The 24,941-nt window shown below is 40.1% G+C and overlaps 1 protein-coding gene across 1 annotated transcript; it reads left to right on the top strand.

Annotated features, from left to right (window-relative positions):
- Nucleotides 1–1,820: 1,820 nt before the first annotated feature.
- SLC17A2 (solute carrier family 17 member 2) lies at nt 1,821–12,838 on the top strand (the record flags this gene model as incomplete). The annotated part of the gene is made up of 9 exons (XM_080709897.1): nt 1,821–1,991; nt 4,560–4,793; nt 4,879–4,972; nt 7,142–7,222; nt 9,161–9,279; nt 9,404–9,565; nt 9,995–10,127; nt 11,059–11,149; nt 12,790–12,838. The coding sequence occupies 9 exons, from the start codon at nt 1,821–1,823 to the stop codon at nt 12,836–12,838; spliced, it is 1,134 nt and encodes a 377-aa protein (XP_080566023.1).
- Between the last annotated feature and the right edge of the window lie 12,103 nt (nt 12,839–24,941).

Genomic DNA, 24,941 nt, shown 5'->3' with positions numbered 1-24,941 from the left:
AGGAAACCAATTCTACCCCTGAGTTTATTCGGTCATTAAAAATCTTTTTTTTCCCTTATTTTTTAATCTGTTTTTTTTATAGATTCTCTTTTTGTTTCCCTCTAGTTCCTAAAAAAATCAAACTCACCATTCATGTAGGACCCCTCCAAATATTGGCCCACTGTTCCACTTATTAAGAAATTTAGGGAAAAAATATATATATATATATATTGATCCAGGTGTAGTGGTGCATGGTTGTAATCCCAGTACTTGGGAGACTGAAACAGGAGGATTGCAGGTTCACAGCCAGCCTCAGCTACTTAGTAAGGCCCTCTACAACTTAGTGAGACCCTGCTTCAAAATAAAAGATAAAAAATAGGGCTGAGGGTGTAGTTCAGAGGTAGAATGCCCCTGGGTTCCATCCCTAGTACTGCAAACATAAATAAATAAATAAATAAATAAATAAATAAATAAATAAGTAGGACTGGGGCTGTAACTCAGAGGTAGATGTCCCTGAGTTCAATCCCTAGTATGTATGTATGTATGTATGTATGTATGTATGTATGTATGTGTATATATAGTATATGTATATATTGTATATACATATACATATTGCTCTTGCAGTATATTGATTAGTTCCCAAATATCATTTTACCTTCAAGTTGGTAAAGATGGTTCTATGCATTAGTTATTTTTAAGAAAGAAGAACAGTCATTTTAGCATAGCATAATAGACCACTAAGTGAGGGTAGAAGAGTTGACCTTTGAAATTATTTTTATTACTAGTTATTTGACTCATTTGTTTTTGTAACTGTAGTGATGTTGCCAAGTGAATGAATGAATGAATTATTAGTTTAATGCAGTTACTTCTCAAATGTTTTTTTTTTGCTTTGTTTGGTTTTCAGAATAATTATAAATATATATTTTAATTGCACTGGTACATTGATCATGTCAGTGTCTATATCACTGGCCCAATATTATTTTCTGGCTACAGGGTACCTCATAATAATCTCTTGATTTTCCTTTGGGACCCAATGATGCGTTTTTCCCACCAGCAGTAGGGGAAGTATAGATGACCAAATATCAATGTCACTGCAATAGTTATTGTTTTAAAATAAATTTATAAAAATTCAAAAAATGTAGAACATACATGCCTACTGGCATACAGGAAAATATAAAAAATTAGTGAAGTTTATGAAATATTTATCAAAAATACTGTCTTCCTGAGCTGAGGATATAGCTTAGTTGTAGAGTGCATGCCTAGTGTGTACAAGGCTCTGGCTTCCACCCTAAGTGCTGTATTATAATAATATTAATATAAAAATAAAAATGATAAAATACTATCTCTCAGATATTCAAAAGAGAATAGTTGAATGTGCAACTAGTTTAACTCTAAGGCAGCTCTGTATGAAGAAACTCTCAAGTTTTGTGACAATAAACCTGCAGCAGATGAGGTGCGACCACTGAGCTGCAACCCAGGGGCTTGGGTTTTATCGGGCAATGCCAATGCATTGCCAATCATAAAATGTGAAATGGATGCTTTGCTTAGATTTGTCCTGTATTTATCATCTGCTCCTCACACCTCTGAAAGGCCATATTTGCTGTACTTAATTATAAGATCCCAGATTCATTGTCTTGCAGCCAACCCAAGAATATGACAAGAGAAGACTGTAGAAATTGTTACTTTGGTGACAGCAGGATTGTATGGCATCCGCTTAAGTTCTTGTGGGCTTATCCGTGGGTGAAATGGTAAGGGAAGGGACTTGATCAGGATGCCCGTGCATACTTCTGCACTGTCTAGGTCCAGACTTCTGTTCACTACGCTATGGGCTGGCCCTCATCATGCACTTCTCCAACTTCACCATGATAACCCAGCGTGTGAGCCTGAGCATTGCCATCATCGCCATGGTGAACGGCACCCAGCAGCCTGGTCCATCCAATGCCTCCACCCAGGGGCCTCTGTCAGACATCCTCGTGAGCCCAAGCAGAGCCACCAAGGAACTTAATATGAGGGTAAGTGTGGTGGAGAACAAGGCTCTTCGTTGGTTGGGCGTGGGGGGGTCAATTTCAAAGGAAGGCCAGGATCATGATTTTACAGAATATAGAAGGATAAATTCTCAATGACAAAAAAGAATGAAATTCACTTCTTGAGATATTATCTCTGTGATAACAAAAATGTTTTCTTGAGATTATTTTTATTATAAGGTGGAAAAACTCTGGGAAAAAAATGTAAAAAAAATTCTAAAATGGAACAAATAGACTACTAGTGTCTCAGATTTTACATCTCTGCAATTCTACAAAATCAATAGAAATAAAAATGGCTCTTATCTGTAGCTTTGTAAATCAATTTCGTCCTGTTGAAAATTAATTTATAGTCCAGGTGTAGCAGGATAAGAAGCTCACAAGTTTGAGGGAAGTCTCAGGAATAACGAGGCCCTCAGTAACTCAGTGAGACCCTGTTTTAAAATAAAAAATAAAATAGGGCTGGGGCTATAACTCAAGGGTAGAATGCCCCTGGGTTTAATCCTCAGTACTTCAAGAAATAATAAATAAATAAATACATAAATAAAAATTTTAATCTCCTACCCTCACCATGCCATTCATCTATCTAAATCCATCTCAACATTGTTCCTATTTCCTATTTACATATACATGGCTCTTTGAGTTCTCCTTTGAACCACTTGTCACACCTGATTGATATGCCATTAGTCAATGAGTTAAGTAGCATCTTTGTCACATGTACATTTCATATTTAGAGGAAAATCATGATTATACCCTATATTAAAAACAATCCTAGCTGGGTGTGGTGGTGCACGCTTATAATCCCAGCATTTGAGAAGCTGAGACAGAAGGATCATGGTTCCCGAACAACCTCAGCTACTTAGTAAGCCCCTTTGCAACTCAGTGAGACCCTGTTTCAAAATAAAGAATAAAAAATAGGGCTGGGGGTATAGCTTGGAGGTAGAATGCCTCTGGGTTCAATCCCCAGTACCAGAAAATCCTTTAAACTGTCTATCACTGAATATTTCTAATGTATCCTGTAATTCTTAATTCATGATTTTATTACACTGGAGCCAGATTAACTGCAACTACTTTCTATCTCCAGTCTTTCTTCCATCATTCATTCTACAGTTTACACACCTGTGCTCAGAAATCCAGAACACTCAAGTTATCAAACACACTGCATTCTCTCTCGTGCCATGCTCCTCCAGATTCAATCTGCTTTCTTAGCACACGCCTGGCTGCTACCAAAGGTCCAGGCAGCGGCTCTGCTCTGAGACAGCCAGAGTCACTGTTAGTTTCTGATTGCTTGGTATCATCCCAAATACTGTAAGACCATTTTTGCTGTTTTATCTGATGAGAATGAATTTTTCCCCATTTATACAAATCACAGTCATTCTTTTAATAAGGATGGTTTGAATTTTTTTTTTTTTCTGGGACCTCCCCACAATTTTTCTTCCCTTTTCTCAAAGACTTTTTTTTTTTTTTTTTTTTTTGGCAGTACTAGGGATGGAACCCAGAGGCATTCTACCTCAGAGCTACACGCCACCCTTATTTTATTTTTTTATTTTGAAACAGGATCTCACTAAATTGCAGAAGACCTAAGTAGCTGAGGCTGGCCACAAACCTGTGATCCTCCTGTCTCAGCCTCCCAAGTACTGGGATTACAGGCATGTGCTACGACGCCTGACCCAAAGACACTATTTATATTCATCCTCAAAAATTCTAACAGGAATCAGCCAGGCGTAGTGGCACACACTTGTAATCCCAGCATTCGGAAGGTGGAGGCTAGAGGATCTCCATTCTCGGACAGCCTCAGCTACTTAGCAAGACCCTTTGCAACTCAGTGAAATCCTGTTTCAAAAATAAAAAGATGAAAAAAATAGGACTGGGGGTGTAGCTCGGAGGTGCAATGCCCCTGGGTTCTATCCCCAGTACCACAAGGAAAAAAAATTCGAACAGAAATCATATATTTCATATTATTCCATAATTATTTTAAATGAATAAAACATTTTTATTTTATATTATTTGCCTATGTAATTTATAACATGCCATCCGTGTATCAAATGGAATGCTAAAATTGTTAAGAATACTAGAAGAAAAATTTGATATTTTTGTTACATATGAATATAATATATGTTTTAGGAACTTGGCTATGCCAGAGCAGCCTTAATTACCAAACTTGATTTTTCTTTTAATTAGGGGCTAATTTCAATGGAAATTTATTAAAGTCAAAGTCATTCAATTTTTTACGAAACAGTGAAATAAAGTTCTTTAACAAATGAATTATATCTTGATGCCTCTTTCTCTTTACGTCTCCCTTCTGTACATAATTACTTATCTTTACTTCTTTTCCTCTTTTTTTTTCTTTCTAAGAGAATTGAATTCGAGGTATAATTGGCTGGTTGTTTGGAAAAGGCAAAATGTCTAAAGTAGGAAAAAATAGATAAAAACTAAAATAGATATTTTTGTGTTGGTTCTCACCAACTCCAGAAACTCTACAAAGCAGACTTTCATAGACAGACTTCTTGACAAAGAGTTTTCTTTTTGTTCTTCTTCTTTTTCTGTATTTTCTTCTAGGCCTCCGTCTATCAGTGGAGCCCAGAGACTCAGGGTGTCATCTTTAGCTCCATCAGCTATGGAATAATTCTGACTCTGATCCCAAGTGGATATTTAGCGGGGATATTTGGAGCAAAACAGATGCTTGGTGCAGGTTTGCTGATCTCTTCCCTTCTCACCCTCTTTACCCCACTGGCTGCTGACTTCGGAGTGCTCTTGGTCATTGTGGTTCGGACAGTCCAGGGCATGGCCCAGGTATCCAGATACTTCCTCCTTCTGAGTGGGACATGAATTGTTGGGTTCTGCAAAGGAGCAAGGGTCTTAATGATTTCCATTGCAGGGTATGGCATGGACAGGTCAGTTCACAATTTGGGCAAAATGGGCCCCTCCCCTGGAACGAAGCAAGCTCACCAGCATCGCAGGGTCAGGTAAGCGTGCACCTGAGTCACAGTTTTGTAACCTATTCCATCCTTCCACATCTTTTCTTCCACAAATCAGATGGTTTGGGGAAAAGGAGAAAAAGTGTTCAGGAAAAATCCGACAATATAAGACAATTATGTACTAAAGGAGAAAACTAACCTCTGTTACAGACACAGAGGCTTAGAAGCAGAAGAGTGGGGCAGTCCAAAAAGCCTTGTAGGGAAAAGTTAAGAGCTTTAAGGACCACAAAAATGGAAAAAGATTGAGGGGACTATATAAATGCCATTTTAACAAATATGTTGAAGTGAAATTGAGATTACTAGAATTCAGAGCAGTGAGAAGAGAACTCAGGTTGGAACGTAGAGTTAAAAGCATCTCATTTTTCTGAGTTCATTACTATTCTGAGCTAATTAATCCTCACAGCAGGCCTCTGTACTATTTTGCTTTTTTTTTTTTTTTTTTTTTTGGTGGTACTGGGGTTCCTGGAAACCCTTCTACCTCCGGGCTATACTCCCAGACCTATTTTTATATTTTTATTTGGAAACAGGGTCTCTTAAACCAGCGCGGCTGGTTTCAAACCTACATGATCCTCCATCTCTGCCTCACAAGCACGGGGATTACAAGCATGTGCCACCACGCCCGGCCTATTTTGCTTTCTTATTTCCCAGAGAGGGGAGTTAAGGTGGATTGAGATTAAGTAAATGGCCCCAAAACAAACAGCCTTGGGTACAGAAATGAACTCAAGCCCAGGCTGTTTGGCCCCAGAGCACACGCTCCAGTCAAAGTACTGTATGCCCCTTCTCAGAATGTGCTCCATGAAGCCCCACACAGCTTTGCCCCAGCCATTTCCCAGCCTGTGGCGGTAGTGCAAACATGAAGCGCAGCCCAGGGGCCTTCAAGCTGCTCTCTCCCAGGTCCAGCGCATGGCCCTGTGCTGAGGCTCTGCGCCCCAGAGCAGCTCTCTTGCTCTCCGCTGCTCTACTTTAGCACCACCTTCTCTACTTTCAGGTACTCTTAGCTCGTCTCCTTTTCTGGGCTGCTTCCTTCCAATTTTCTCTTCCCGTTATCAGCCGAGTTGTCTTCTTAAAGTACACACAGGGCATTTTTTCTCCCCTGCTTGAGAATCTCCAATGAGTTCCTTTATGATTACAGAATGAAGACTGACCTCCTGATTGCATTGACAGAGAAACGCTTGCCATCTGCTCCCAGCCTGCTCTCCTCTCTGCTCCCCTCTCTGAGTGAGGCTCTGTTGCATAAGCCATCCACTGCTCCCCACATCTGCACACCACTCCCTTCTGGCTCTCCTCCTTCAGCCTAGTCTGGAAAGCCTCTCCACGCCCATTCTTGACAGACTTTCCCATCTTACAGCTTAGCTGTGATAAACAACTCTTTGACCTGATAGTATTATTTCATCTTCATGGGTACTTCCATAGCACACTAGTTTTACTATCATATCTATCCCTATCTTTTTTTCAAAATTGCATCAAATGAGTGGGTCACAAATCAGTAAAAATAAAATGGATAGAATAGAAAAGGTTGGGATGCTTTGCACATGGTAAAGAATGTTTTGGTTCATAAAACTTTTGAAGTGCGTGTGTATGTGTGTGTGTGTTTCGGTGTTTGAGTATTTGTGCATATTTGTGTGTTGTGTTGCCATGTAAAATGCATTTCCTAATTTCCCATTTTTCCCTACAAGGCTGTTTTGACTACCCTCGCTCACAACGGTGTTGTTTTCAATGTAGACTCCAAGGACTACATTATGATAGCGAATTTTATTCACATTCCCCCCTCCAACTGGACCCAAAGCTCCTGAGAGCAGGGACTGCAGCTTATTAACTTTCGTGAGTTTTTACTATTCTGTACCCAACTTCATACTGCATCGTGCCATGGGACATACTGGTGAGCTATGACTGCAGAGAGTTTTGCTGTGACAAGCTAAAGAATTTAGAGTGGGTCACACTGGTCCTGAGGCACCATCGGGGAGTCAGGGGCATGTCACCATTACTTAATAACGCTAATGACTTCACACATGCCAGGGGGCAGATCTGAGCAGGAACAAGTGCCCCATTGCCCAGTGATTCTGAGTTTGCACCTCCCTTTTGAGACAGCGTCCAGGAAGGCCACGCAGTCTCAGTCTTCACTGTGCTCATAAGTGTTTCTCTCCCTCTCCTCTTTAGGGGCAGCCTTTGGGTCCTTCATCATCCTTTGTGTTGGGGGGTTAATCTCACAAGCCTTGGGCTGGCCTTTTATCTTCTATATTTTTGGTGAGTCACTTTCTCTTATGTCCTAACACCTCCATTTTCCAGGTCCTTGTTTTGATACAAACATCACCCACATTCTGCCGGGCGTGGTGGCGCACGCTTGTAATCCCCGCGCTTGGGAAGCGGAGACAGGAGGATCGCACAGGTTCGAAGCCAGCCGTGCTGGCGTAAGAGACCCTGTTTCAAAAATATAAAATAGATCTGGGAGTGTAGCCCGGAGGTAGAAGGGCTTCCAGGAACCCCAGTACCACCAAAAAAAAAAAAAAAAAAAAAAAAAAAACATCACCCACATTCTTCCTGGATTAAGAGAAAATGTCCTTTGTTAAGTGGGAAACATCACCCACATTCTTCCTGGATTGAGATAATGTCCTTTGTTAATGGGAAATGAAGAAGCTTGCTGAGGGTTGGCAGCCTTCTTTACCTGGTCCACACAACTTGACCCAATGCCTTCTTGAGGGTTTGAGGAAGCCACAGCCACAGGTACAGGGCAGAGGAGGCGATTCTTCACATGGTGCCACTCTTCTGAGAAGTTGGAAATGAAGCCTTATGCTTCCACCTGTGCATTTTATCAGAATCCGTACCACATCTGGAATGCCCAGTCTGGAATTCCACATCTGGAATTGCATATAAATGCTAGTTTATATGCAATTAAGATGTCAACATTGTTTGAGTACACTTTCAAAATGTCTCCTTATTTTGTTATTTCCGCTCAAAATGACTTTAACCTATTCCCCACCAGATGAGTTTTGCAAATCTCAGTTTCATGAGCTTCCCCATGGGGCCTTCCCGGACTTATCCAGATTCAGCCATTCTCTCTCCTGCCATCCTTACTGATACTTCCTTTCTAGGTTATGTTGATGTACATTTGTTTACTTCTTCTCATCTCCCCACTGGACTGTGAAATGTTTGAGGCAAGGAATCTATTATATATTTTGTTTATCACTCTGGTAATATCAAAGCATCTGAATTTTAGATTAAAAAAAAAAGAATGGATGGGTGGGTCCTCTAATAAAGGAAATTTAAAGAACATTAGTCCCCCAAATTTTTTAACATGGAAGATTTTTCAACTGACACAGCTGGGTAATGGGACAAGTTTCTACAGATTGTCCTTTTGTTATACCCAAAAGGTGTCATTAAATATGGCTGTGGCTTGGACAGTTTTCTCATTGATGATGCTAATCCCAGCCACTATGCTTCACACATGTGAACCAGGTACTGTCAAGAAGTATTTCTTCTGGGAATCCATATGGATGTGTGATCTGAATACAAATGACACATTTTCTTGCAAATGTGGAGTTGGAGTTTTTCTTTGCCACACTGATTTCCTGATAGATTGCTTCATGGATGTGTAACTAATTTTTATCTTCAGTCCTGACTATTCAGATCTTCCAAAACAAAACAATAATGTGTGAATTAAGAAGTTGCTGCTTGCCGGGGATGGTGGCACATACCTATAATCCTAGTACTTGGGAGACTGACACAGGAGGATTGCAGGTTTGAGGCCAGCCTTAGCAACTTAGCAAGGCCCTCAGAAATTTAGTGAGATCCTATTTCAAAATAAAGTATAAAATGGGGTCGGGGGTGTAGCTTGGAGGTAAAATACCCCTGGGTTCAATCCCCAGTATCAAAAATTTTAAAAGATTCTGCTTAAAATATAACACTATAAACATGAGTCTTATTAGCTTGCAATGGTATGCCCATGCTTATTTTACCTCCAACATTGACCCGAGGCAATTCCCTATTTGAGCAATGGTATTTGAAAAGCTTCCACAGAAGAGGGAGGTTTGTAGGATGGAAAGGAGAGAATGGGAAAACATAAGTCCTCATGATGGTGTAACCGTGAACCGATATGGTGTGTTTGAGAAAGGTAGGGCACTTCATAGAAAACTCCCTTTGTCCCACACAAATCTACCCGAACACTAATTTGCCCCTACTTCCCAGGTAGCATTGGCTGTGTCTGCTGTCTCCTGTGGTTTACAGTGATTTATGATGACCCCATGCATCACCCATGCATAAGTGTCAGGGAAAAGGAACACATCGTGTCTTCACTGGCTCAACAGGTACAGTGCACCCACCACTTGCACCCAGGGACCATGTGGAGGTCTTGGGGCCATTGTGTGTGTCCAGGGAGAGGCACTCTCTGGTTTGCTCTAATTCCCAGGTTAATCAGGTATTTCCTTTCAGTCCAGTTCTCCTAGACGATCTGTCCCCATAAAGGCTATGGTCAGATGCCGGCCACTTTGGGCCATTTTCATGGGGTTTTTCAGCCATTTCTGGTTATGCACCATAATCATCACATACCTGCCGACATACATCAATACTGTGCTGCATGTCAACATCAGAGACGTGAGTGTACTTCCTCGACTTCCGTGGAACTCTTGACTATGAAAATAGATTCTGCGCCATCTACATTCTAGCTTTGCTTATAACCATTCATTTAACCTTCGCAATGACCTTGATGGTTCCTATTTTATAGATATGGAGGTGGGACACCTAGAAGCTGGATAACTTGCTTTGGGTTACACAGCCACCAAGGGGAAGAGCTGCTGTCCTCTCAATCCTTAATCACCATGTCACACACTGCTGGGCTGGCTGGTTTCTCTTGAAAGTTAATGTTGCTTCTCTGTGGAGACTCACTGACACCAGGACTGCTTCTCCTCCCTGCGCTGTTCTTCCAGTGTGGCAAAAACTGCTCCGAGTGATGGGGGCAGGCCCACAGATGGCCTGTGTGGTGGGCCCCGCTGTAACCACGCCATATAACTTTTCTTCTTTCAGAGTGGGGTTCTGTCCTCCCTGCCCTTCATCGCTGCCTCAAGCTGCACCATTCTGGGTGGTCAGCTGGCAGATTTCCTTCTGTCCAGGAATCTTCTCAGCCTAATTACTGTGAGAAAACTCTTTTCATCCCTAGGTAAGGATGGGGCCTGTGGGTCCGGGGAACATGTGTATCTCTGGTGTATGGTCTGAAGAGGGCCTGACAGCATGTCCTTGTTCCTCAGGGCTCCTCCTCCCCTCTCTGTGCGCCATGGCCCTGCCCTTCGTAACGTCCAGCTACGTGGCAACTATTGTCTTGCTGGTACTTATTCCTGGGACCAGCAACCTGTGTGATTCGGGGTTCATCATCAACACCCTGGACATTGCCCCCAGGTAAAAGCTTCACTTGCCTTTTTTCCCTTCTCTGGACTACTCTGGAGGTGTTGGACCCCAGTCATCACCCTGCAAAGTCTTCGTGTTGTTGACATGCATTAAATAAAAGCAAAATGGCAAATAGCTAGAAATGTCAGCACACAGCCATGACCTCATGTGGCATTTTTAGAATGAATGCCCAGTGATGGTTTAGATAAACAGCTTTTCAACTTTCCCAGCCTGAGATTATACTGTGTATTTTGGAAGAAAGCCCATAGACGAGTGTTTTGGAATTTTCCAGTTATTGATCATAGCAGCAACCATATATGAATGTACTTGTGATGAGCCAACCCCTGTGCTAAAAAATTCTTACAAATCTAATCCTCACAAATAAGTTGTAGGTTTAATACAGAGGAAGCAGACTGAGGCCCAGCAGTTGAATGCCGTGTCTGTAGTCACATAAGAGCAGAGCCAGGATTGGGAGCTGTTCAGAACTCAGCTCCCACAGACACTAGGTCTTTGGTTATTCTGGTAATTGACTCAGTAAAGAGGTGTATGGCAAATAGGTATTCCCTTGAATATCTTTAGGAGAACATAAAGCTGTACCAGACAAAATGATCTTGTCATTAGAGATGAGTTTCATTAAATTTGAGTTGCTGCAAAAACCATAGGTGGCTTTCCACATGAGATCACCCATAACATTGCCTTCTCCACAGATATGCAAGCTTCCTCATGGGCATCTCAAGGGGATTCGGGCTTATTGCAGGAATCATCTCTTCCACAGCCACTGGATTCTTCATCAGTCAGGTTGGGCATGTTACTGAACATCTGCAGGTGTTGTCAGGCACTGGAGAGCATCACTGTGCTTTCCAGGGTGGTGTGATCTGATGGGAAAGCAAGTGGGGATTTCAACACAGTTAATGCTACTCATGCAAGCCTCTACGTCAGATACTGGTAGGTTAGGTTTCCTAGGGGAAGAAGATCACAAGATTTATCAAAATGAATAGATGCTCAGTTCATGAAAATGAGCCTTCTGATCACAGAGGCTGGCTGGTATGTGTGACTTCTAGTGGTGAAAAGCATAGGAGAGTTCTTAGTTATGGCTCAGGGCATGATCCATGTAAAGGAGTAGTAATATATGAAGACAGAGGAAAGAAGAGGAGGATCATAAAGAATCTCTTCAGTTTCATTCCAGAAAAAAAAAAATCATCTGGCAGGCGTGGTGGCACACACTTGTAATCCCCACACTTGGGAGGCTGAGACAGAAGGATCATGCGGGTTTGAAGCCAGCCTCAGCTATGTAGTGAGGTTCTCAGGAACTTTGTGAGACCCCTTTTCCAAATAAAATATAAAATAGGTCTGGGAGTGTAGCCCAAAGGTAGAAGGACCCTGGGTTCCATCCCCAGTACCACCACCAAAAAAAAAAAAAAAAAAAAAAAAAAATCACCAAAGGACAACAAATTATCCCAAGGCTAGTTTAAGGAGAGATTAAATTGTGGGTGAAAAGAGAATATCTGAGAGACATTACAGGGAGTGGGGGCCTTGAGGCTTGCTCAGGATCTGCAGGCAAGGGCTAGGGAGGAAGAAAAAAAGGCAAGACCAGGCTGGGATGGAAGGATGAAGGGAATCAACTTGTGAAGCCAAATTTTGTTTTTGATACATCTCTGTGTGACGTGGATTCTAGGTTTAATTTTTGAGCAAATTGCTTAGGAACCCATTGTGACTGCAATGCTGGAAATAAACTATGATATTCTAAGGTTTGGCGAGGAGAGTCACTCAGGCAGACCAAATATAATTCATGTCATATTGAGATGTGTATCCAAGGGAGTGTTGTGACAGATGTCAGTAGCCCAAAACAAGACAGAGGACACAAATGTAAGATCTTAATGATGTCATTTTAGGCATAATTGGGAGTGATACTATATTTTTATGAATGGGTTTGTAGGAAAACATTAGTGTAGTTTGGTGACACATGCCTGAAATCCCAGTACTTGGAAGGAAAACACAAAGATCACAGGTTTGAAGATAGCCTCAGTAATGTCATGAGAATCTCAGCAACCTAAGGAGACTCTGTTTTAAAACACAAAATAAAAAATATTGGGAGAGTAACTCAGAGGTAGAATGCCCCTGGGTTTAATCCTTATAACCATAAAAATAAATAAATAAAAAGAAGGAAGGAAGAGTGGAAGAAAGGGAGGGAGGGAGGAAGAAAGAGAGGAAGGGAGAAAAGAAAAAGAGAGAGCTCAACATTCAATGTGCATTTCAGAGTCATTTTATTTTCAAGAGTTTCATGTACACTCTTTGAGGACCTAAGATGTTGATTAGCTATTGAATATCGTTCCTTCTGTTCTTTGTGATCAATGTAGCAATATAAAAAGTGGAGGATTTTTCTAACTGTTGGAGAAAGAATACATAAAATTAGTAGCTATGATTTTTTTTGTGTCTAGGATTCTGAGTCTGGATGGAGAAACGTGTTCTTCCTGTCTGCTGCTGTGAACATGTTTGGTCTGATCTTTTACCTCACATTTGGGCAAGCAAAAATCCAAGACTGGGCCAAAGAAAGGACTCTTACCCGCCTCTGAGGACATAGACTTGCAAACTTAACTGTATGACTGACCCTTAACTTTTTAACATTTCTTATTAACCACCACTTTTTATGTTCTTGACCATAAACATAGAAGTTCTTGACTCTGACTGTGTGTTACACTCTCCTTGGACGTCTTAAAAATATACAGATGCCTGGACCGCATTCAAAAGGATCTGAGTGAATTAGTTTGGGTTTGAGTCCATATACCACCAATTTTTAGACTTTCTAGGAATTTCTGACATGCAGCAGGCATGTGACAATTGCTGAACAAATTTGAGAAGTCAATTTCTGTTGTCTTTGAGTTTTCCTCTTTGGAAAGTACTAGATGAATAAAAATCTTTGTGAAAATAATCACTGACAAATACCTTTGGGGGGTTATGAATACAGAGAAGATCTGCTGGGACTTATAGCTGTATGTTATAGAACTCAATGAAGAACAAAATTGTAAAACTGTAATCCACGGGTTACCATTTTTATTGTTTGTATACACTGTAAAACATGGATGGTTATTTATGTGGTTAGGTTCTATTAAAATTCACATGCAAAAATTAAATAGAGCATTTTAAAATTAATTTGATTAGGAATTTTTTCCACCAGGCAAAAATAGATATTTACCTATCCCTGATAAATTCCAGGAGGTTAATGATCAGAAACTGACCTGAAAGGATTAAGTGAATGAGGTTAACTTGAATTCAGGGTGAGAGATGACAGGATTGGAAAACTTGTACTGTGAGAACAGTAGGTGTAGGAGGCAGAATGAACACTTCCAGAAAAGACAATGGGATAGTTTAGACCATGGAATGAAAATTGAAAGGAGACATGACAGGCATTTTCAAGTGAAATGACAATTTATATGGAGGAGAGAAACACTAAAGGTCTATGAAGATGCAGTAAAGCATAGAAAGGCATCAACAGAGAGAGAGTCCTTTTGAGGGTAGAAAAAGATTGTTATATTTTTTTCGTATTTTCCTTAGTTTTCCCCCACCAGGAATAGATTCTGGTTCCTAATATGCAAAATACATCTTCTACATTATCTCCACACACATAGCTGATTCTGGTTTGGCCTCCACTTTTCTAGATGAGACATTCCTATCATATTTAGAATTCCAGTAGAACCATGAGGACTAGGATCTTGAACCCATTTAGCAGGTGAAGAGACTCTCCTAATGCAAATCAGTAGATAATTTTGTGCCAATGTTTTAATTAAAATGGAAGATCAAGCCCAGAGGGTGATACTGAGTGAGAACACATTGGTTGTACCATCTGGATATTTAATGATATATAGAGAGAAGAAGGAATTTGTCAAAAACCAAAAGAAGTAGAACAGAGGTGGTATAGTGAATAACAAGTTATATGCAAGGGTTGAGGGGGAGAGAAAAGGAAAAAAAGATAGGCAACCAGTAGAAAAATGGCCCATAAATACAGAAAAAAATGTGTTCAATTTTATTAGTCATGAGAAAAATGAAAATCAAAACCATATGAGATACCACTACACACTTAACAGAATGGATAAAACGAAAGAAGAATGAAAATATCACATGCTGGCCAGAGTGTGGGACAACCGGAACTTTTGTGCATTATGAATGTGAATATATATTGAGGTTGGAATGCAGCTTGGCAATGTATCCTAAAGCTAAATGTGTGATTTCAATGACAAACTTTTCACTAGAAATTAATACTGCATAAAACATGTACAACAATTTTCACAGAGAGAACAATGTTCACCTATAATAATCTACAAAAGAACCAACCAAATTGTCTGTTAAGGGGAAAATGATCAAAAAATATTATCTATTCATGTGGTAATGAGAATTAACAGACTCCAATACATAGCACTATGGGTGCTCTTTAAATACAAGAGCAAGTGAAAGAAAACAAAAAGTATGTTCTTTTAAAAGCTAATATAGCTGGGCATGGTGGCCCAAGCTTGTAATCCCAGTACTTGGGAGGCTGAGACAGGAGGACTGCAGGTTTGAAGCTAGCCTCAGCTACTTAGTGAGGCCCTCCACAAATTAGTGAGACCCTATTTCAAAATAAAGAATAATAAAAAAAAAAGAGAGAGCTGGAAATGTAGCTTAGAGGTAGAATGCCCCTGGGTTCCATCCTCAGTACCACAATAAAATAAAATAAAATAAAATAATAAAATAAAATCTAATATAGAGTTTTTTAAATTAGACAAAACACCCCTATCCTATTAAAAATTAAGTTAGTAATTTCCCTAGGGCAAGGGTAGAAGTCCTGCCTGGATATATTTATTGTACCTGATGAACTAAGGATACCTTATTTCCTGATTTGGATGCTAGTCAAGACACATGGATGTCTTTACTTTGTGAAAGTGTGCATTTATGATTTGTAAATTTTTATGTAGGGAAAAAAGTATAATGTTTAAAGTCAACATTTCATCCATTTCAGTTTCTCTTTTCTCTTTGGCTTAGGTCCGACCAATGAAGCAATTGGGAAGGGATCCTGGCCCTCCACTTTCATGGTCCTCCTCCTCTCCTTTCCTCTTTTAATGGATCTCCCGCATCAGAGCAGGAGGGAAAACAGCAGGATGATCTACATGTCAGCTTTTGGACCCAAGACCAAGTGCCCAAATAGCAGGATGAGTGAGCTGCTCAGACTTCAAAGAAACTATGACCCTGGAATTATCAGTTGCTGTGGGAGGTTAAAACCACAGGGGCCCAGCATGTCTAGGTCCTCTAGGTTTCCTAGGCTTTCTGATTAATCCAACAGATAGCATCCATGTTTCAAAGGCTCTGAGGGTATCTCTCCCTATTTGATGGCTTGAGGAGGAATCACCATTCACATTTCCTAATGGCGTGAGAACAGATGTAATTGTGAGCTGGTAGAAAACATCTGTAACCCATCCCTCAGCCCCAGAGAATTGTTTCTAACATTAAAGTCTGTGCAAATGAATTTATGTTTATCAAATAGCTCATTGTCATCTATTTGATAATGAGATGATATTTTTGACTAAGTGTTATGAATTATTTTAACACATTTTGTAATGTAAAGCATTATCTTCTTTGAAGTATTAGGATCTGATTTACTACTAGTATGTTCAACACCTGGGCTGCTGTGTTGGTATATGGGATTGGTATATATGGATGGATATGGATGGATATACATGTTTTGTGTGTCTTTATCATCTTAAATATTACTCCTATGCCAATTTCACAAATAGAAGCTTTTATTATTTCCCAGTATTCTGAAAATATGAACCAGAATGGAATTTTTATAATTTCTGTTGTTATTCAAAGGTTTGAAATCATTGGTTTATAAAACTATGGAGGCTTAAAGCCTTTTTAAGGAGAGTTCTTTAACAACTTTCTCAATTTTCTTCACAGTTATTGGTCTATGAAGGTTTTATACAAATTCTTTGAACAATCTAAACCATGTTATCTTGGAGAATTATCCATTTTATAAATAATGTAAAGTATATTTGCAAATATTCAAGTGTTTTATTAAATACTTTTATAGTATATTCCTTTTACCCATATGTGAGGTTGTAGCTTCTTTTTTTTTTTGGTAGTACTGGGGTTCCTGAAAGCCATTCTACCTCCAGGCTACACTCCTCCCATGGGCTACACTCCCAGACCTATTTTATACTTCTTTTTTATTTGGAAACAGGGTCTCTTAAGCCAGCGCCATCCTCCTGTCCCTGCCTCCCAAGTGCAGGGATTACAAGCGTGCGCCACCACGCCCGGCTGCAGCTTCTTTTTAAATTCCTGATGTGATGAACTTGTTTTCTTTTTACTTAACCAGGACACTTAGTAAATTATCTATTTTAAAACACAGCTGTCATTTTATCTTATAATTTATTAGCTCTTTTACCAGTCTTATCCCCTATTTCCCTTTGCTTTACTTATAAATTTTGTTTGGAATATTTAGTGTATTTGTTTTTCTTTATTTTAATTCAATTATGAAGGAGGTTAAGGCCTGTAGGATTTCTCCTCTGACTCCACTTTTGTGGAAAGATCACATTTTGCTATACTGTGCCCTCAAATTTATTGTTTCCTGATCTTTGTTTCTCAAGTTAATTACCTAGGGAGTAAAAAAACACTGCTGACTTTCTCCTCATGTTGAGGGAGGGACCTGGCACAGAGACATCCTCACACTCACCCATATATATCCTCAGTAGCTGGATTACTGTTTTCTGGATATTTTGCCTTTCACAGTTAATATATTAGTCTTGCATTAAGTGCTTACCATCAAGAATGTTCACATTTACACTCTATTGAGACTAAGGGTGTCATTCAAGGGCTAGAACTCGGGGAGGGGGCAAATGAGGTACTCAGGGAGCAGAACTTAAGGAGGCACTCTCTTTCTCAGGCTGCTCAGGAAAGTGCAGAACTGGGTGGTGAGAGTGAGTCTCTCCCCAAGGTGTGCACTCTGGCTCCTCCCCTTACCTTACCTGGCCCTGCCCACTGGTCAGTTCCCCATTACCATCCCCACCCCTTCTTCTCAAAACGTTGCAAAAGGGATTTTTTTTTTTTTTTTTGGTTACTGTTGTTTTAGAATAGTATTTATTTATTTAGCTAGTTATTGTGGTGCTGGAGATTGAACCCAGGGGCATTCTGCCTCCAAGTTACACCCCAGCCCTATTTTATTCTTTATTTTAAGACAGGGTCTCACTAAGTTGCAGGGGGGCTCACTAGGTAGCTGAAGCTAGCTGTGAACCTGCAGTCCTCCTGTCTCAGCCTCTCAAGTACTGGAATTACAAGCATGTACCACCCGCCTGGCTAGAATAGTATTTAAATAAATCTCCCAGAATAGCTGAAAATTTTTCCTGTATACATATACTATCATCATGGAAACTTACTGCATTAAAATATTGTGGAACATAATTTTTTACAATTTTGCTTCTTCAAAGCAGTGCCAACTTCTTCAGTCTCTTCCAGTATTTAATATGTTGAGGAAGTTTCAGTCAGACAGCTAATTTTTGTTGATGGGGCATGTTTAGGCAAGTTGCTAGAGGATTCTCTTTTTACCTTAGAATTCCATATTTTCACCAAGATGCTCCAGAAGGTCAATCGGTTTCAAGTGATGCTGCCTTGAATATCATGAGCAATTTGCTTTCAGCTCATGGTCTTAGAGTTTCCTTAAATTTTGTACTAACTAGCCATTCTCCTTAGGTGTTTTGTTGTTGTTGTTTTTGTGTTTTGGTATTTTCTTTACTAGGAAGCCTTTATCTGTTTATCTGCCTGGTGGGGCCTTATAGTCCATCATGTGGTGGCTGCTTTCTCCCTTGAGTCTTACTTTGCTTCTCTGTGGTCTCCTTGGTGTTTGAGAGTTAGAGATACACGAGAACTCTCCAAGGCCTTCTTGTCTATAGCATCCTTCTTGCCCCTTTAAAAACGTTTTCCAAGACTTATTTTGGAGCGAGGCCTAAATGTAAACACTGGCCATTTGTACACAGAGGGTATTTCCAAGTATTGACTTGAAGCTGTTAATAACTAACACCTTCACTGTTGCTCTTGCTCCCCTGACATTCTTTGTGGACTTCATTATGGAAGACACCTGGCTGAAGTAATATTCAAAATTCCAAACAACTCGAGGCAGGACAGGTTAAGAACTCGTTCTTTCAAATGAAGCTGGAATACTGTCCCCAAGGACCAAGTTCCAAGATATATTTAATAAAATTCTCAGATAAAAAATTATATGATTACTTCTACATCTGATATGAATTAAACAATAGTGTGGTCAACATTTTTATTATTAAAATAAAATCATGTCATGATATCTTTATTATATTTATGGTTATTTCTTATCTTATTTCATCTTATAAAATGCTTAATATTTAAGCTTAAAAACATGAAGCCGGACATGGTGATGCACACTTGTAATCCCAGCATTTGGGAGACTGAGACATGAGGATTGCGGCTTGAGGACAGCTTCACCTACTTAGTGAGGTCCTTTGCAACTCAGTAAGACCTGTTTTCAAAATAAAGAATAAAAAATAGAGCTGGGGGTAGAGCTCGGAGGTAGAATGCCCCGGGTCCCATTCCCAGTACCACACACACAAAAAAACTTTGATATTTTTATGAAGTTTAGATGTCACATTAAAAGTGCTCATAGTGGTACCTACCACTTTCAAAATTGTTTTACATAATACACAAAAGAGTTTGAAGGCCATAAACGTATTATTTATTTTATTTTTTCCAATACTGTGGATTGAACCCAGAAGTGCTTTTCTACTGAACAACATCCTTTAAAAAAGAAGTTAGTGTATATTTTGAGACAGGTCTTGATAAGTTACCCAGGCTGGCCTTGAACTTGCAACCCTATTGCTTTAGCCTAGCAAGTAGATAGGATTATAGAGTAGCTGACATTACAGCTACTCTACAAGTTGTTTATTTTTTTAACAATATCCATGACATTTATTATTTCTGGTCTTCTTTAAAAACTTGCCATAGCACTAGTTGTCAAATAAATTCTTTCTCCAATACTATCCATTCACCCATTTCCTCTCCGTCCATTATCATGTTTTGATTTTTATATCCTGCTTTGTAGAATATATGTTTGAGTCCTTTAAAAATTGTTAAGAATTTTAGGAACTTATCTTTTTAAGAAAATCTTCTTAAAATTATGCCAATCATTCATAACCCACATTACCAATTTTCTTTTTTTCATATTGAGAATTTTGTTTAAAGTTTGTTTCAGAGAAAATGTTTTATCGTAGTTATAAAATCAAGTTCTGGGTTGGTTAAGCCAGACATAGATTTATTCAACCACACTGAGGTGGGGCTGACTCAGGGTTAGAGGGAGACTTGGAGGAGCAGCAGGCTCACAGAGTCTTAGGGGAAGCAACTTGCTCCTTTGCTGAGGAAGGTGAGGTTGGGCCTGTAATTTCCATTCTCCAATCCCTCTGTTCAATACTCAAAGTCTCTGGGAGAAGGGAGTGGGTGGGATGTAGGTAAAATTTGCAGTGCTGGTTGGTAGAAAAAGCAGGAGCAGACCTTTAGGCTTCAAGATGAGGTCAGGACTCATGATTTGCTGTCACAGTACGCCACTCCAATGGGGCACGAGAGCTTTCTAAAAAATTACAAAGCTGGGAAAGAGGGGTACGTGTTGGAAATAAGCTTATATACAGCCTATTTTACCCCTTTAGAATTATTGTGGAATGGGACCAGTTCTACGTAAGGCAGCTTTAAAATCAGGATGCTATTTGAGATTCTTGTTGCTCCAAGTGCACGATGGTCCTAAGGACCTAAGCTATACACTGGTAATATTGGATTTTATAACCGATAAACTCAGTTAAGTGACTAGAGTGTGCTGAGGACCCAAATCTCTGGTGCTCCAGCAAGAGAACGCAATGGCTTTCCTCAGTTTGTGTTGAAATCACTCTCAGTGGTCACAACCAGTTGCTTTTTTCCTTTTCCCTCCTTCTTTCATTTCTTTCCTTCTTTCTTTCTTTTTTCTTTTTTTTCCCCGCTGTGGCTTTGGAGATTGAACCCAGGGCATTATACCTCTAAGCTATACCCCCCCAGGCCTATTTTATTTTATTTTTTGTTTTAAAACAGAGTCTCACTAAGTTGCTAAGGGCCTTGCTAAGTTGCTATGGCTGGCCTTGAACCTGTAATCCTCCTGTCTCAGCCTTCCAAGTTCTGGGATTACAGGCATGCATCACCACACCTGGATCTGGTTGCTTCTCTGAGACCAGGGGAAGACCCTGCTTCTTGTGATAAGTAAGCTGGTTTTATCTAGAAAGTTGACCTGTTTCTCTCCTAAAAATCAATCAGAAGCCAGCTGACCCTCTTATCAAGCATCCTAACTAAACACAGCTGTGGCATTTGGAAGTGTTATTTCCAGGGGATAGTGCCTTGTTATACTCTGGGGTGAAGAAATGTTCCCCAGTTTGCCAGGTACCTGGAAGAAGCCTCCTGTGCCCCAGGAGGGTAGGTGGGTTCTGCTGGCTGCTTTACTGCTAAAAACTCTTCCCTGGGTCCAGGTTCCTCTCTACTTCCATCAACTCCTTTTCTGTTATCTGACCTGGCACTGAATCTGTCACTGCTGTTGCTCAGTGACTCCTCGGTCATTGCCCTGTTGCCTCAAGAAAAGCTGGCATAGCGCCCAGCATGCCCCGCCCCTGCACACTAAGAGCAGCCTGCCCATTTCTTCCCAGACCTGTAGCTCTCTCCCCTCATCCCTGGTTGGCATCACACCAAACCCTCCTTTCCACAACAGACTTCTTCCTTCCTATCATTAGTCCATGTATCCAGAAACATCTGCAAATCCTAATTTTTCATAGGCATAGAACTCCAGGATTCTCTTGTCTGCTTGAAATATATAATCCTCAATTCCCAAACCAACAGCCTTTCATGGATGCTTTTCATTGTACATATTTTATCACCCGGAAAGTTATTCTGCAAACAATCTCTCCCCTAAAAAGCCTTAAACAGGTTATATTTCTGAACAGAATTAGTAGAGTTATCTACTCACATCTTATTTTAATTAAAGTTCTGCACTTTTATTTGTTCTGAGTCAAATCTTCTAAAGAGTGGCACTGAGCCAGGCATGGTGGGGCACACCTGTAATCCCAGTACTTGGAAAGTGAGACCAGAGGATTGCAGGGTCAAGGCCAACTTTGGCAATATAATGAGACTCTCAGCAACCTGGCAAGACCCTCTTTCAAAATAAAAAATAAAATAGGATTGGGGGTGTAGCTCAGAGATAGAATGCCCCCGGGTCCAATACTCAGTACCACCAAAATTAATTAATTAATTAAGCAAAGCATTGGGAAAAAAGAATCAATGTTTGAGTTAAGTATCAGATTAGCTGAGTTCATTGACTTGAGCACACAGCTGGGCCTGTGCAAAGGTGGTCAGTGGCTCAGTGAGGACATGAACGACATCCAGGATCGTCTCATTTTCCAGTCTACCTGTGATTTGTACAGAAATATTTATTTCCCTTTCTTAGGGAAGAATTATACTTTCATTGCTATTAAAACTATTCATGGGGCTTACTTTGTGTGGATAAATTTGGGCCAACATGATACGGGTCCTTTTCAGGTAGAAACTTTTTTCATGCTCTCTTTTCCCTCTGCCACGAGATGTGTTATGTTCTAGATGAAAGCTGTTTCATCAAGTCCTCAGTGTCAAGATAAGGCAGAACACAGTGGCAGCTGACCACTGAGTATGTGATAGGAAGCAGATTTGGAGGCTATTTGTTTCTGCAGCATAACCTAGCCTGACCTGATTCAGATTTAGTACCCAAAGTGCTACCAAAAAAGAAGTATGTGAGAATACACACACACACACACACACACACACACACACACACTAAGCAGTATTGGTTTCAGGAATGATCAGGAGGCAAAGGAGAAAAAATTAGGAAGTAGAAAAATAACACTTGATATATGTTAGTGACATATTTAGCAAAATTTTTGGCTAAAGCAACATGGAAGGCAGATAACATACCTCATGAGCTTCTTGATTTAGGTGAAGTGGTTGGAATATTAGATGTTCATAGTGTGGCTTTATCACTATTGGTTGCATTTAACAAAGTTCTTCAAAAATATATGAGGCCAGAAAATAATTGGTGAGTCTTAATGATTTTGCTTATAGGTTTGGAAGAAGAAACTACCTTTCAGCTGAGAAATGTTTTAAGAAACAAAGATGGGCAAGGTGGCTCACGCTTGTAATCCCAACATTTGTAAGGCTGAGGCAGGAGGATCACAGTTCACAGACAGCCTAAGCTACTTAGGCCCTTTACAACTCAGTGAGACCCTGTTTCAAAATAAAGAATAAAAAAATAGGGCTGGAGGTGTAGCTCGGAGGTAGAATACCTCTGGGTTCCATCCCCAGTACTGGAAGAAAAGAGAAAGGAAGAAAGGAAGAAAGGAAGAAAGGAAGAAGGAAAGAAAGAAAGAAAGAAAGAAAGAAAGAAAGAAAGAAAGAAAGAGAAAAACAACAAAAACACTACTAAAACTCATTTTCATGACAAGAACCAAAACCAAAGAATTGAGGGAATTGGGATGGTGCCCAATAAATACTTTTGATTCAACAAATCAGCTCAGAAAAATTAAACAAAGAATGTGACTTTCCCATTGGTGCCAAAGACTCAAAATGCCCAAAACTCAGAGAAAGAGTTGGAGAAAGAAGAACGAATTTCCACATGAAATGGAGAAAGAAGTGGTAAAGTTAGCATATCTTGAAGTTGGTTGTAACTCAGTAAGCAAAACCAACACACACACACACACACACACACACACACACACACACACACACGTTCTTAAAAGTAATGCAAATCAGTGTGGACTAAAGAAGACTGACTATTCAAACTTAAAATACTGTCTTTGGACACTAATATTTTTTGGCAGAAGATGGACTGTGGAAGCTGCTTAGTGCCTAGGGAGGGGCATATTCTCCAAAGTCTTCACATGAGGCCAAGGAGAAAAATGAAAAAGGAAATAATTCCTGAATGTGGAGCCAAGGGCCATGAAAAACAGTGAGCTGCAGAAATATTTTGAGGATGGAGAACTACAGATTAATCAAGAAATGTTCCTCACCTCCAGAGGAGAAAACCTTTGCTCAAGGATAATCTCAGGTTTTTGTTGGACACATGACTATTCTGTTCTGTCTGTTTTATTAGGTCCTGTTCCACAAGCTCTTGTTCCTGTCCCACAGGTTCTGAGATGGAGTGGGACAGGATTGTCATGTGACTTTACAAATTTTCAGAACAAAAGGATGTGCAGATCCTTACTGTTGGAGAGATTGTTATGAAGTCCTATGCACCAATTCTGATGTTGTCGTCGGATGGGCTTTGTGGGGTTTCTTTCTTGGTAGAGGAGGAGAATCACTCACAGAGTATGTTTTATGTGTAGAAAAGAACATGGGACAAGTATTTGTGATCAGGAGCCTGGTCTACGATGAGCTGTATTTCTGCATTCTGGGTACCTCTGCATTCTGGTGGTACCAGTGGTATTTTCCTAGCATCACGCTGGTCCACTACTTGCCTTCGCCAGTGAAATGTGATAAAAAGCCACGTAAGTCACAACCACAATAAACTGTGAGAGCTAGCTCATGGCTTACTACATTATTTTATTTTCTTTGCATAAGGTGATCACCAGTGTTTTATAGAGAGTTTACCTCATCAACCTCAGTTCTGAGAGAAGGACAACCAGGAGCAGAGTTGCAGCCGATTCCAATGAGCACGCAATGTGAACACTGTAAGCCCTTGAGGTGTTCAATTCGTGTATACCTCTACGCTAGTAAACTATGAGCCCCTTTGTGTCATAGTCACTGAATGCAGACCCAAATCTCACATCCACTCTCAAAGCAGGAAAATGCTCACTTGTCCTTGGTCATAAATGGCCCTGTTAGTTGCAAAGAAGGCTTAAAAACTGAGTTCTAGCTTTTAGAGGCTGTGTGTGTGCATGTGCATAGTACTGGGAATTGAACCCAGGGGCATTCTACCTCCGACCTACACCCCCAGTCCTATATTTTTTATTCTTTATCTTGAAACAGTGTCTCACTAAGTTGCAGAAAGCCTCTCTAAATCGCTGAGGTTGGCCTCAAACCTGCAATCCTCCTGTGTCAGCCTCCCAAGTACTGGGATTACAAGCATGTGCCATCACTTCCAGCTCTAGAGGCTTGTTTGAAAGTACATATAAGCAATAATGAAGTAGGAGCTTTAAAATGGAGTTTGGTTAAGCCAGCCAATAATGGAGCATATGCCATATTAATGCTGCAGACATATCGATTGTTGCTTGTCTGCATATAATCTGTGCACCATCTTCTCCGGAATACTTTTCAAATTACCTTTTTTGGACTACTTTCTTTGCTTATATTATTTGTCTACAAAGCAATGAGAGCAGAATTATTTTAATTTTTTTGTTGTGGTAGCACCCTATTTCTGGTATACCAATGTCTGAACTAGTCAGAGTAAGGTGACTCTGCAATGTTGATAATAAACTACCACATTGACTAATAAACTACCACATAGAGGTTTAAGAAAATGAAGGTTTGAGTCAGGTTAGGTAGCTCATGCTTGTAATGCCAGCATTCGGGA

This window comes from Muscardinus avellanarius, assembly GCF_963383645.1.
Source record: "Muscardinus avellanarius genome assembly, chromosome: 14".
NCBI lineage: Eukaryota > Metazoa > Chordata > Mammalia > Rodentia > Gliridae > Muscardinus > Muscardinus avellanarius.
Note: the sequence above shows the minus strand (reverse complement) of the source record. Positions and strands in the feature narration are given on the sequence as shown.